At 33.5% G+C, this 13,488-nt stretch overlaps 2 protein-coding genes across 2 annotated transcripts; both read left to right on the top strand.

The window, feature by feature from the left end:
* The first annotated feature begins 656 nt into the window (after positions 1-656).
* On the top strand, positions 657-4,949 carry LOC106775179. Its single transcript, XM_014662254.2, has 10 exons — positions 657-832; positions 1,216-1,441; positions 1,723-1,848; positions 1,928-2,083; positions 2,710-2,836; positions 3,005-3,046; positions 3,485-3,676; positions 3,760-3,802; positions 4,025-4,102; positions 4,562-4,949. The coding sequence occupies exons 1-10, from the start codon at positions 756-758 to the stop codon at positions 4,626-4,628; spliced, it is 1,134 nt and encodes a 377-aa protein (XP_014517740.1). The 5' UTR covers positions 657-755; the 3' UTR covers positions 4,629-4,949.
* A 2,048-nt stretch (positions 4,950-6,997) lies between these two features.
* LOC106775695 (potassium transporter 7) lies at positions 6,998-12,716 on the top strand. The gene is made up of 10 exons (XM_014662849.2): positions 6,998-7,490; positions 8,159-8,387; positions 8,469-8,717; positions 8,917-8,967; positions 9,292-9,552; positions 9,911-9,963; positions 10,056-10,170; positions 10,253-10,507; positions 11,058-11,580; positions 11,830-12,716. Exons 1-10 carry the CDS (start codon positions 7,239-7,241, stop codon positions 12,362-12,364), a joined length of 2,523 nt encoding a protein of 840 aa, XP_014518335.1. The 5' UTR covers positions 6,998-7,238; the 3' UTR covers positions 12,365-12,716.
* Positions 12,717-13,488: the final 772 nt, after the last annotated feature.

The following is a 13,488-nucleotide window of genomic DNA, read 5'->3' as shown; positions in this document are numbered from 1 at the left end:
AAGTTTTCGAGAAACTTTTGCGTGAAAATGCGTTTGACAAATAACAGAAAGAAAGAAAAAAATCATTTTGAAAAGTTCTTGTCAAACATAGCTATAAATATTAACAAGTGTATTTAATAACTTTTTTGTTCTATATTTAATAAAGAAAGGTTAATGCAACTTAGGCCTTGTTCATTTGAGTGGATTTGAGGGAGAGAAATTGAGTGAATTTGAAGGTAATTTTTTTTTACTGTTTATTTAAATGAATTTAAAGGTAAAAGAGACTGGAATTGGAGGTAAAAGAAACTGGATTTGGAAGTAAAATTTGTGAGAATTAGTGTAAGATTTAATTTATATGGTAGATTAAAAAAATTTACTTCCATTTACCTCCCAATTTACTCAAATAAACAACAACAAAAAATTACCTTCAAATCCTTTCAAATCCACTCAATTACTCTCTCTCAAATCCACTCAAGTGAAGAAGACCTTAATCTTTAAATAAAATATTAAAAAATTGTTATCTTTTTATTTTGCTATAGATACATATACATATTGTTTATAGCTTGGATCAACACGGTTGGCATTCTGAACATGCATGAAAGTATTACTAAGAAATTTATAATGTTATTTTAATGATTTAGTTAATTGTTAATTATCTAAAATGAATAGAGAGAGACAAGAAGAGGTTTAGTTTAGAGAGGGGAAAAACATTGTCTTGTTGTGTCTACGTGCAGAAGCTCAAAGCATTGAACTCATTCTCTCCTTGGGCAGCATCAATGGCGGCAGAATCATCTCGCAGAAACCCCAAACGTCCATTTGTGGAAGAAGATGACGAATTAAGCAAAAAACCACCGTAATTTCTTTTTCTTATTCTCGCAAGCAAACCCTAATTCTGTTCGTTGTTATTGAGATAATTTCAGCAATATGTATATTTGATTATCGGGATTAGGTTATTATACATTGAGTTCTGTGTTATTTTGATTTGGGGATTACTGTCATGTTGGTCACCTCCTGTCTAGTTCAAATATCTGGCATTTTTTAAAGAGAGTTTAAATTAAATTCATTGTGCTTGAATATGAATACTATGTATTAAGTTTCCGTTTTTTGTTCATTCACTCCCCATACGTGGTAATATGTTTTGTGCGTATGAGTCCCCTTGTTGGGGCTTTAACTTTTGAGGCTGTAATGATTGGCTTGTGGAACTGAATTTTGAGATGTTCCATTGAATTTATACAGAGCAAAAAGGGTTAGGTTTCCAAAGGGCAAGAAAGTGAAGCCAGGAGATGAAGTTGTGGACAAAGGAAATGTCGAGGAGGGTGAAGTTGACTTAATGAATCCCCAAGTAGCTGCCAAAGCTGCCAAAGAGCGGGCAAATCTAAGAAATCAATTTACTGCTGAACTCTTTAGTGAGGACACTGGAGGTATCGGAATAGACTTATCAGTTGGTGAAGTGACATATGAGGTTTGTTTTGAAGTTTTCTTTTTAAGTTTTCAACCTGGACGAACTTTTTTATCTAAATTAAATCTTTACTCTTTCTATCAAGTGCTTTTTAATGGACATTAGTAGAGTAAATATTTTGCCTGTAAAACTTATTTCATGTGGGCTTCTGTTCAAATGTATTATTGTAGTGTGATTTATTCCTAATTTGACATAGTTTTTTATAGCAAAGTTTATTGATGCAATGAGCTGTTACTGGATACGTAAAAGATAGGCAGGCAGTGATGTGTGATATCTTGTGGCAGGATAGCGAGAATTTCGTTGATGACGGGATTCAAATTGAGCCTTTCAACCTAGATAAAGAAAGGGAAGAAGGTTATTTTGATGCAGCAGGAAATTTTGTTGAGTATGTAAGAGAGAATGAGATTAAGGTGAGGGATTTATGTTTTTTTCTTTCTTTATTTGTGATATTTCATTTGAATTCTATCAATAAATTAGGGATCCTTGCAGGATGCGTGGCTTGATAATATTGAAGTTGATCCAAAATATTCTGCATTAAAATCTGTACCAACTAATGATGTGGATGAGGGCCCGCCGGACCTTTCTTCTAAAGATATTGCCGTCATGAAGAGGCGGATTGCAAATGTTCTTGAACCTGGAGAAACGGTATGTATCTTATCATTCTTAATTTTCTGATTTTTTATTCCTTTGTTCTACTGAAGTATCATTATAAAATACAATATTTATTTTCCAATTCACTCCAGAGTAGTTGTAGATTATCCATTTGTTTAGGCAATCATTGGTTTTTTATATGGCCAAGGAGTTGTGAAATTTCTTGCTTAGGGGAGTTCATATCCTTAAAACATATTATCCAGTTAAAAATATTTTACTCTCAAATCTGAAGGAATGTGTAACTTTGACATTGTGCTTTTCAAGTTGGAACAAATAAATACAGAAAATAAGAGAACCTAAATCTGATGTTGACTCCATAGTTGTGTATGCAAATTTACTTTTAACTTGAATTGAGAATGCAACCCTAAACCGTTATCAGAGAAAGCATGTTAATTGCCATTTTTCCAAAATATAAGAAACAATATTTAAAGATATATTTGGCTTGTATCTAACTGCAATTATTCATTTTATATCATGTTCATTTACATGTTCTCTTTTTATCTTTGTAACTGTAAATCTTTATACTTGACTAGGCTGGAATTATATATCATATATCTACTTTGTTAAGAGTTTTTTGAGGTTCATTAGTTGGGCTGTATTAACCGATATTCTTCCAATAGGTTTTGCAAGCCTTGAGAAGGCTAAAAGGTAACAGTGACAGAAAGGCAAAAATGTCTGCTGAGACTAAGGTTGTATTTGACCAACTAACTGAGGATGCTATGAAGCTGATGGAGAATGGTGAATACAGTTGAGTTAATCCCTCTGGGCTTTGTAGATATTATGCATTGTGTAAACATGTAATCATTTAGATAGCCTGATGAGACTCTATGACATGAAACTTGTTTTGATTCACTTTTTCTTTAGTTGCTATGCCTACATTATGCTTAACTTTGGCTCCTTGACCTTTTTTCCCAGATGTTTATCATGAAAAGCGAGAGGTTTTTGATCGTGAAGCGGGTTAGTGTTATACACTATGCTTTATTCTACTTATATTATGTTTTATTGTTTCAAATGTTTACATTGTTAACAACATGATGTAATATGCTGTTTGATTTTCTAATTTATTTGATTTAACTACTTGGTTTTACTATTATAATACTGTTCAACTTATGTTGTTATTATGGTCACGATGCAAGATAGAAATTTATTGTTCTATTATCAATATCATACATGGTGTTTGTTTATTCTTAGTGTTTGGAGAAACTATCTTTGGGCCTCCATATTAATTAAGTGTTGGATTTTGGGGCAGGTTATTAATCGTCAATTTTTCCTTGACTCTTCTTTCTTCTTGCAATGATGTTGTCGATATTTAGGTTTATGAGAACGAGTTAAGGGTGTCTGTTTCGTGGTATTAACTGATTAATGCTTATGCCTTCTACATTCTCCCTTTTTCAGAAGGATATGAGAAGTTAGCCCGGGCAAAAGAAGGCACGTCAAATCAACATTTGGCTAGCGGAGAAGCCTCTAGCAATGGTGAAGGTGATTATGATATGTTTGCCGACGAGGATGATAACAGTAAGCCATCTGCAGATGAAAATAATGCAGTTAGTCAATCTTCACCGGATGCCATAAATTCTGGCATTGAAGGTAGGTAAATTGGCCTCCAAAGTCTTTGTTACTGAATTTTATTTGATTAGTATTTACTTAACATTGTTCTACTTCTCTTTCAGGTGGAGCATTGCAAAATGATTATGTGTATGATGAATCTTCTGGGTATGGCTCTTCTCTTCCATGTAAATTTTGGGAAATAGTCTGATAGACATGACATTATTTATCTTTGTTGTAAATTTCAAAACCAAAAAAAAAAAAAAAAAAATCATTATGGTATTAAGGTGGCAAAAGTTGATGGTTTGTATCCATTTCTTCTTCTAATGAATTCTGTTACCAAAAAGTGCTTTTATAAGCTTGTTCTGACATCAATATTTGATGGTCCAGGTACTATTATAGTAGCAATTTGGGCTATTATTATGATCCAAATACTGGGCTTTATTGCTCTGCAGCATCAGGACAATGGTACAGCACATTCCTTTATCATCTTTTTATGTGATTTGTCAATTTTTATGCTTACATCTTTTAGCCTTTGTTTATCAGTAAGTGGTGCCAAACATGGATGTGGATTTGGACGTGTCTTTAGTTGTTTGTTAAAATTTATTCTTGATTTATGATATTTTTTGTTGGAAACTATATCAAGAGATGTGATATGTGTACGCCAATATATAGATCTTGGGGGGCATAAAAACATGCATGGTGATTAATTGTATAATTAACACCATCTTTGGCTGAGAGGAGGGAAATACTGTTGTTTGGTGGGAGAGGCAAAGAAAGAGAAGAAATGGTTTCAAAAAACGGATGAACTCATTTTACTATTTCTTATTTATTTTTACTCATCTCTTATCCTATCACTTATCTATGGTGGGAGATGCAAATCATGTTTCTAGCTGACTGGGATCACTCCTTTTTATTTAAATTCAGGTACTCATTTAATGAGGAGACTAGCACTTATGAAGAAATTGACGAGGCTGCATCCAACGTGAACTGAGGGACTTGTCTCAAGGATCAATAGGCTAGTTATAGCATAGCCACAATCATTGTCTGCGAGTGGCTCATGTACAGACCGAAACACTCATGAACTTTTTGTACGTTATGAGGGACTGCTACCACTGCTCAGAGTTGTGCTTTTATCTCTTATAAGGTTGTTGTTTTATATCATTAGCTATACTTTTTTGCTTAAAAATCACTTAGAATGATCCCTTGAAGTTAGAATCAATACAAATTATACAATGTTTACCCTTATCAATTTGCGAGACATATTCACTTATGCCCTCAAATTGCAAATCACTTTGCTTGTGCAATTAGATAATTATTATTTTTGACATCATTTTTTTGAAGTGGCATCAAATTAAGCCCCCTGCCAATGCATTCTGTAAGTACTGGCCATTCTTTATTCGTGAAATACCAGTGGTGTTCTGCAATGTTATGTTGCACTTTTTGTATTGTGTTTGTATTTCTCTTCTTGGTGCTGTTGATTGTAATTAAAAATGCAGAATCCACGCATATGACATCAAATCTGTTTGAAACTAAATATCTTGTTCATCATCAACTCAGTTTTCTTTACCATGCTACAAACCATATCAAGAATGATTAAACATACATGCTAAACAAATTTATAAATGCACTTTAAGAACGAAATGCCAACCCTCCCTAGAAGATAATCAGCTGGCTATATATGAGCAAAATATTATTCATGGTTCAGCTATTATATCTTACAAATATAATATGAACGTAATTCTCGATCTATCAATTATTACTGGCATGAACCAACCAATTATAGTCATCCAACCAAAATCATTTCACCAGAATGATTAAATATTATAAGTTATTATACATTTGTTTGAATCCCCGAGACTGATGACAAAAACTAAGAACTGGTTTTTCAAGCCATATATCTCAGTGATGAATATCCGTTAGACATGTTAAACATGTAAATTTTTTCTCTAGACGACAACAGTTTTTTGTTTCATTTTTATAATATATATCTCCAATATTATAAGATAATTCTATTTTTCACGATCTTACGAAGCCATATCCATTATCATCTGGCGCACAATTAGTTTCCTTGCTTCTGTCGCATTCTCTGTAACGCTTTAAGACGGCGAAATCCGGAAAATCTGGTCCTTCTTAATGTGAGAATATTACAGCTTATATTATGTAAATTTTCAAGCATTTTCTTTATTACACCTCTATTTGAAAAAAAAAATAGAAAAGAGGATGAAATATAATATAATAATATTTTCTTAGCATTAGAGTCGTTACATATTTTACATCTGACATAATAGCAATTGAAAAGTCAAGTTCCCCATTGAGTTATGAAAAAATAATACATAATATATATATATATATATATATATATATATATATATATATATATATGTATATGTATATATATGTGTGTGTGTTTACATGAAGCTAATTTTTGTATTTTTATATAGTCACTCTTTATATTTTTATACATGGACTATTATTTGTAGTTTATATTATCTATTGTTTATATATTTTTTTATTGTCTAACTTGTAGTTTGACATAATTTATTCTTTACATTTTTTTCTATATGATATATCCTTTACAATTTCACATAGTTTTACTCTCTACATAATTTTTATTTTTATACTGTCTAATTTTTATATTTTTACAAAATTTATTCAACAAGTTTTGTACCATTCATCCTTCTTATTATTAGAGAATCTATTATTTACATTTTCTTAACATTGTTTAACCAATAATTCATTTAAAAATTTAATTTGATTTTTTAATTTTGATTAACTCAATCTTAATATATTGTTTAAATAATTACATACAATATTTTTTATTAAAAACATATATAAACAACTTAAATAATTTTTATTATGAAAGCAATCAAAATACTATTATTTAATTTTATGAAATGAAATACTCATATTAAATTAATTTTTAAAATCTGGTGGGTTTCACATGTGCAAATACTAGGAATTAAAAAAAGTAGTCTCCCAAATCTAACTCAACTTCTTTCCAATGAGTCAAATGTGATAGGAACTAATTTTCCTTATTATTATATATTCCTTATTATATATACCTATAATTGGAATGGATGATACGTTATAATTTATGTATTTAAAAATAGTTATAAAGGTCAAATTTGTTTTAAATCAAATATACTTAAACTGTATTAAAAGTTAGCTACGTTTAAATTTATTTGGATAGTGAGAAAAACAATTCATGTAATTTTCCAATTAATTTTAGAAAAAAAAATTAAAGTAGTTATAATAGTAGTGATTCTCCTTTTAAGTGGATATTTCATTGGAATTTATTAATAAAAATTGCTACTAATTTAAACAAATGAAAGAAATTAAATATAAGTTGAGAAATCCAGGCTGGGTAGTGTGGGACCATAGAAAAAGTTCAGTCAGATGCCGTTTTGCATTGGTATCAGTCTCTCTCACTCACGCGTGATCAGCACCACCACCTTGTGTTGTTGCGGGAAAAAATGGAATGGAAGCACCGTCCCTTCATACCGTTATGCTATGTCCAATTCATGCCAAAAGCCTCTTCCTGAGATTCACCCATCTCTCCATGTGAAACCCTAACCTCCATTTTCCGCATCCTGCCAACCACATGGCCGACGAGATCAATCGCGGAACGTCCGTCGACTCCACTGAATCACGCTGGGTTTTCCAGGACGACGACGATGACTCCGATTTAGAGAACTTCGACGCGGATTTGAGATTTGGACGCCAAGCTGCCGTCGTTGATTCCGACGAGGAAGAGGACAACGCGGAGCAGAGACTCATCCGCACTGGTCCTCGCATCGATTCATTCGACGTGGAGGCTCTTGAAGTTCCTGGTGCTCACAGAAGTGACTATGAGGTCTCTTTCCTTTTTCTGCCTTTTGTTATTATCTTATGATAATTCAAAGGAATTGCAAATTTTAAGTGCACGGTTATGTCGCTTGAAGTGATCATGCCAGGTTGAAATATATGATGGATATCTATTTATATTGGCCTTAAATTTTCTCTGCTTGTGAATTGTGATTGTTAGTTTAGTGTTATGACCTGCTCCACATTTGGAAAAAAAGTGGAAGGAAATTAGATGTGGAATACATGATTCAACCTGCAGTCTGCATTCACGGACAACAACAGAATGTTTAACGTGGATGTTGAAAGTTAAACAAAGTAGCTCCTGGAATCCCGATACAACCAAATTCTTGTGTGCATTGCAACCTCAATGACGATCTTACTATTTATAGCATTTCGTGTCTAGGGAATGCTTATATTTGTTGTTGTCCTTCTTTTTTTATAGGTATGGGTGTTGTTTTTCTTGTTGTGTTTATGAATTCTGTAAATTTTGGCCTTAAGCTTTGGGTGTTGTTCCTTTTGTTTAGTTTCCGGATTCTCGGAACTTTAGTCTGTGATTGGCTGATGTATTCTACTTGTACACCGGCATGTGGTTCCATCCCTTAAAATGTCTTAGTACTCATCATGAGATTATATATATTAGTAATTTTTGCTTTTTGTCTTCATTATATATCATTGCAGGACATCAGTGTGGGTAAGAAAGTTGTATTAGCTATTCAGACGCTTGGTGTTGTCTTTGGTGACGTTGGAACAAGTCCCTTGTATACCTTCAGTGTTATGTTTAGAAAGGCCCCTATTAATGGAAATGAAGACATTCTTGGAGCTTTATCACTTGTCTTGTACACATTAATCTTGATTCCTTTGTTGAAGTATGTCCTGGTGGTTCTGTGGGCCAATGATGATGGTGAAGGTATGCTAAAAGTAAATGTTCTATACTAAATCTTGTGATACGAACATCCTCAAAATAATATTTGTTCTCGAACCATTGCAGGTGGTACGTTTGCCTTGTACTCGTTGATCTGTCGTCATGCTAAGGTTAGTCTTCTCCCCAATCAGTTACCATCAGATGCCCGTATATCAAGCTTTAGGCTTAAGGTGCCATCCCCTGAGCTTGAAAGGTCATTAAAAATCAAGGAAAGACTTGAGAATTCTCTGACTCTGAAGAAGATTCTACTAATATTAGTTCTTACTGGTACTTCCATGGTGATTGCTAATGGTGTTGTTACACCGGCAATGTCAGGTTTTTTACTGTTCTTACTTCATTTTCCTGTAATTTCTTCAGACTTGCTTTGGTCACAATGTGTTCAGAATGATGTCAATACCATATATGCATTGATATAATGATATGTTGTTGCTAGTATTCATGACCAACTATTGTTTTCATTAACCTATCTGTTTTAGTTTACAATAATTTTCTTTCTATCTTTTCTTTGTTGCAGTACTGTCATCTGTTGGTGGTTTAAAAGTTGGGGTAGATGCTATCGAGAAAGGTATTATGTAACCTATTAATGAACTCTATTATATGTAACAGTTATTAATTACTTGATTGATAGTTGATGTCCACAGACATGCTCGAAGATTTTCAGTTTAGACCTTTTATCTTTTTGTTCTCTGGCTGCTCATGTAAGCTTAACATAATATCAGTAGTGTTATCTATCCACTTGGTTTGAGAGATCAGAAAGCATTTTTTCAAGTATGTAATTTTTTGTGGGATGTGTTGTTGAGTTGGGCATAATTTTAAGCTAATTTATGTCCTTTTGTTTTAGTCATTTGTATAGTTGCTTGAAACTTTTTTTTCATTCTCATCTATGCAGATGAAGTGGTGATGATTTCAGTTGCCTGCCTTGTCATTTTGTTCAGTGTGCAAAAGTATGGAACAAGTAAAGTGGGACTTGCAGTAGGACCTGCTTTGTTCTTATGGTTTTGTTCTCTTGCCGGCATTGGGGTATACAATCTTGTGAAGTATGACAATAGTGTCTTAAGGGCATTTAATCCTATTCATATCTACTACTTCTTCAAAAGGAACTCAACAAAAGCCTGGTATTCTCTTGGGGGTTGCCTACTGAGTGCAACTGGTAAATACATATGCTCAAGATCTTGATACTACAAATGCAATAATATTGTACTTTTGTCTTGTCATGTATGTAAATTTGGTTCTGCTGGTTTGTTTTATTTGTTTTAAGGACAATTTGTTGCCAGAAATTTTGATGATCAGTGCATGGGTTTTTATTTGGTGTTTTCTGCTTCTATCTGAGGAGAAATAGTTCGAATTTTAAGGTTATTAATTAATCCATTCTATCACTGTAATCCCTTCCAGCCCATGGGAACTTAATATTTTAATGTGGTAAAATTACAATACAGATGAATCTTTTGTGGGCATATGCACAACCTATTCAACTGCAAACATATTTAATGACTGTTATCATGTTGCAGGTTCTGAGGCCATGTTTGCAGATCTTTGCCACTTTTCTGTCCGATCAGTTCAGGTAATAAATTTATTTGCTAATCATGCCTCTTTTATTTGCTTTGTGTGTCAGCGAACTAATATGCTGGTGAAGCTGATGGTTCCAATTTGCAGCTTTCATTTGTTTTCCTTGTTTTGCCGTGCCTACTATTGGGTTATTTGGGTCAAGCTGCATACCTTATGGAAAACCATGCTGATGCTGGTCAAGTCTTTTTTTCTTCTGTTCCGAGTAAGTGTTGATAATATTACTCCTTACACCGTGTTGGCCTTGTGTTTTACGTGATCTTCAAGTAATGATATTCTGTCTGTAGGTGGTGCGTTCTGGCCAGTTTTTCTTATTGCCAACGTGGCTGCACTTATTGCTAGTCGGGCTATGACAACAGCAACATTTTCATGTATAAAGCAATCAACTGCACTTGGTTGTTTCCCTCGTCTTAAAATTATACATACTTCTCGGAAATTTATGGGCCAGATCTATATCCCTGTCATAAACTGGTTCCTCTTGGGGCTTTCCCTGGTGCTTGTCTGCACTATATCTAACATTGATGAGATTGGAAATGCCTACGGTAATGAACTTATTCATTTTGTTTTAGTTTTTGGTAAAACATCAACCATTTTCAAGTAACAGTCAAATGGTGATAATGTTAATATCACAATTTTGTTGGTATGAACTATCTCAATAGAATTGTTTGCATCAGGAGCTTATTTTTCTGTATTATTTTGAAAGGCGATAAACTGTTCACCTAGTATTTATTGATTTTATATACAGTCCTTAATATTTCTTTTGGATGTTCTCAACTACAATTGAGAAATAATACAATACACAACTTGAGCCTTGGATAGGTGGGGGCAATTTGCTTAGAAAAATCCACGACCCTAAACCTTGTCATTTTATTGCTCTTTAAATTGTGGCTGTGGTCATATTTTTTTTGAATTTGAGAAAAATCATTCGAGTTTATAAAAGTTTTGATCCTAATTGATTATAATTTGATTTTTCAAGCTAGATAAAGGGGTATAGACTGGTGGAGAGTTTTGCTTTAAGGCACTGAGCTTAGTTCATTGTTATTATATTATAGTAATGTGTTTGCATTGAGCTTGTTCCTTGTCCCCTTTCAGGCATTGCTGAGCTCGGGGTGATGATGATGACCACTATTTTAGTAACCCTTGTTATGCTACTTATATGGCAGTTACACATCATCATAGTGCTTAGTTTCGTGGTAGTCTTCTTGGGATTGGAATTAACTTTTTTTTCATCTGTCCTGTGGAGTGTGACAGATGGAAGCTGGATTATATTGGTCTTTGCCATAATCATGTTTCTTATAATGTATATATGGAATTACGGAAGCAATCTCAAGTATGAAACTGAAGTCAAGCGAAAACTGTCAACAGATTTGATGAGAGAATTAGGTTGTAATCTTGGGACAATACGAGCTCCTGGGATTGGTTTGCTTTATAATGAGTTGGTCAAAGGAATACCGGCAATTTTTGGCCATTTTCTAACCACGCTTCCTGCAATACACTCTATGATCATATTTGTGAGTATCAAGTATGTTCCTGTTCCTATGGTACCGCAAAGTGAAAGGTTCCTTTTTCGGCGAGTCTGCCCCAAAAGCTACCATATATTTCGTTGTATTGCCAGGTAACTAGCTTTATTATTTTACATTGGTGATTTGGGAGGCATTTTGATCTGTGGCGGAGAATGGAGATGCGAACCTTTATATTCATTCAAAAGTGGTGGTCTTGGGGAAAGTTGAATGGATAGTGAAAATGAGGCCCTAGATATTACTTTTAAAAACACTTTCACTGAGCATCTTATCAAGGATACTTTGGTGAAATAATGTATTTTATCCTATTAATAAGAAATGTCTATTTGTCTGAGTGTGGACAGGTATGGTTACAAAGATGTTCGGAAAGAAAATCACCAGACTTTTGAGCAGCTGCTGATTGAGAGCCTAGAGAAGTTTATTCGTCGTGAGGCTCAGGAGAGGTCATTGGAGAGTGATGGGGATGATGATTCTGATTCCGACGATGAGTACCCTCGTTCTAGGGTTCTCATAGGTCCCAATGGGAGTGTTTACTCACTTGGTGTTCCTCTTCTCGCTGATTATAAGGATACAAGCAACCCCGTTTTAGAAGCAAGCACATCAGAGGTGATAAGCTCCGTATCTCCTGACTCCAGTGTGTGTGACGCCGAGCAGAGCCTTGAGAGCGAGTTATCTTTTATTCACAAGGCTAAAGAATCTGGTGTTGTTTATCTTCTGGGTCACGGGGATATAAGAGCAAGGAAGGACTCGTGGTTTATCAAGAAGTTAGTTATAAACTATTTTTATGCTTTTTTGAGAAAGAACTGCAGAAGGGGAATCACGACTTTAAGTGTACCACACTCAAATCTTATGCAAGTCAGCATGACTTACATGGTATGAAAATCAATTTTGCAGCACAAATAAAACAAATGGCAATATTCTTGAAAACTACAGTTTGGTATTAGTGCAAGTGGGCTTCGGAAAGGTCTAAACTGTAGGAATTCTCAGTCTAAAGTGTTGGTCTTAGGTTTTTTTTTGGTTGTGGGTTTTTCATGAGATTGGAAAAAAGGCTGATACCAAAAAGAAAATGTTATAAACTACACATCCCTTACTTATGTGAATGTATCAAATTCCACCCTAAATGCAAGAACCATGGACACCGAGTATTGTACAGTGACATTTCGTTGCTCTTTTTTTTTCCCCTTTCTACAGCCTTCTGATAAACACAAATGAGATCATATTTATTTTTTTATGTGAAAATTTTATCATAAAGTGTTGTACCCTTTTTGGTATTTAATATACTAAATTCGCAATATAGAAGATACACATAAGCTTTACGAGTAGGAATTAAGACACTTGTGCACTTTCATCGCGAAAAGAAGGTAGTTATGTTCCTAAGTTTATCCTGATATCAAGTGTTTTTTATTAATAGAATTAGTATGGAACTCTCTTAATTGATTGTGCGGGTGTTTTTTCTTTATTTTTTCAAATGCTCCATTCTCACTCAGCCTAAATTAATATCATTAAATATAAATATAATTCGTATACCTATTTTCATCAATAATTTACTTTCTTAAAAATCAATATAGATAAAAATAATAAAACATAAAATTTATTATTCACAGTTATATTATTTCTTGACAAACTATTAGTCTATGTAATAGTGGAAAATACTCTTGACCATAACTTCCAACGTAAGTGTTAACATAACCGTCAATATAAATGTAACCGAAATCACATAAAAACACTATTTTTAACTTGCAACATAACCGTCAATATAACGATAGTATAGAAAATATAGATGAATATTTGTTTCATCTATCTTTATAAATAAAATAGATATCTTATTCGGTATTATTTACAGGTAGGTTTACTGCCAGAGTTAAGTGAGAGTGTACTATAGATTAAAAATAAGAACAATGCCATATCACGTGATAATTCGTCATTCACTACATTGGGTGAAACAAAATTTGAAGGAGTCAAAACCAAACTGGGTAAAATCTGAAAGAAAATAAAGGAAAGAG

Source organism: Vigna radiata, chromosome 10 (genome assembly GCF_000741045.1).
Source record: "Vigna radiata var. radiata cultivar VC1973A chromosome 10, Vradiata_ver6, whole genome shotgun sequence".
Taxonomy (NCBI): Eukaryota; Viridiplantae; Streptophyta; class Magnoliopsida; order Fabales; family Fabaceae; genus Vigna; species Vigna radiata.
This window is presented reverse-complemented; position numbering and strand designations above follow the sequence as displayed.

Excerpts from the sequence above, each read along its gene's own strand:
- LOC106775179 (XM_014662254.2), top strand. The coding sequence starts at position 756 with ATGGCGGCAGAATCATCTCGCAGAAACCCCAAACGTCCATTTGTGGAA. Across the intron at positions 1,849-1,927 it reads TAAGAGAGAATGAGATTAAG|GATGCGTGGCTTGATAATAT; the intron begins GTGAGGGATTTA and ends GGATCCTTGCAG. Across the intron at positions 4,103-4,561 it reads TCTGCAGCATCAGGACAATG|GTACTCATTTAATGAGGAGA; the intron begins GTACAGCACATT and ends ATTTAAATTCAG.
- LOC106775695 (XM_014662849.2), top strand. The coding sequence starts at position 7,239 with ATGGCCGACGAGATCAATCGCGGAACGTCCGTCGACTCCACTGAATCA. Across the intron at positions 8,718-8,916 it reads TGTTACACCGGCAATGTCAG|TACTGTCATCTGTTGGTGGT; the intron begins GTTTTTTACTGT and ends TCTTTGTTGCAG. Across the intron at positions 10,508-11,057 it reads TGAGATTGGAAATGCCTACG|GCATTGCTGAGCTCGGGGTG; the intron begins GTAATGAACTTA and ends GTCCCCTTTCAG.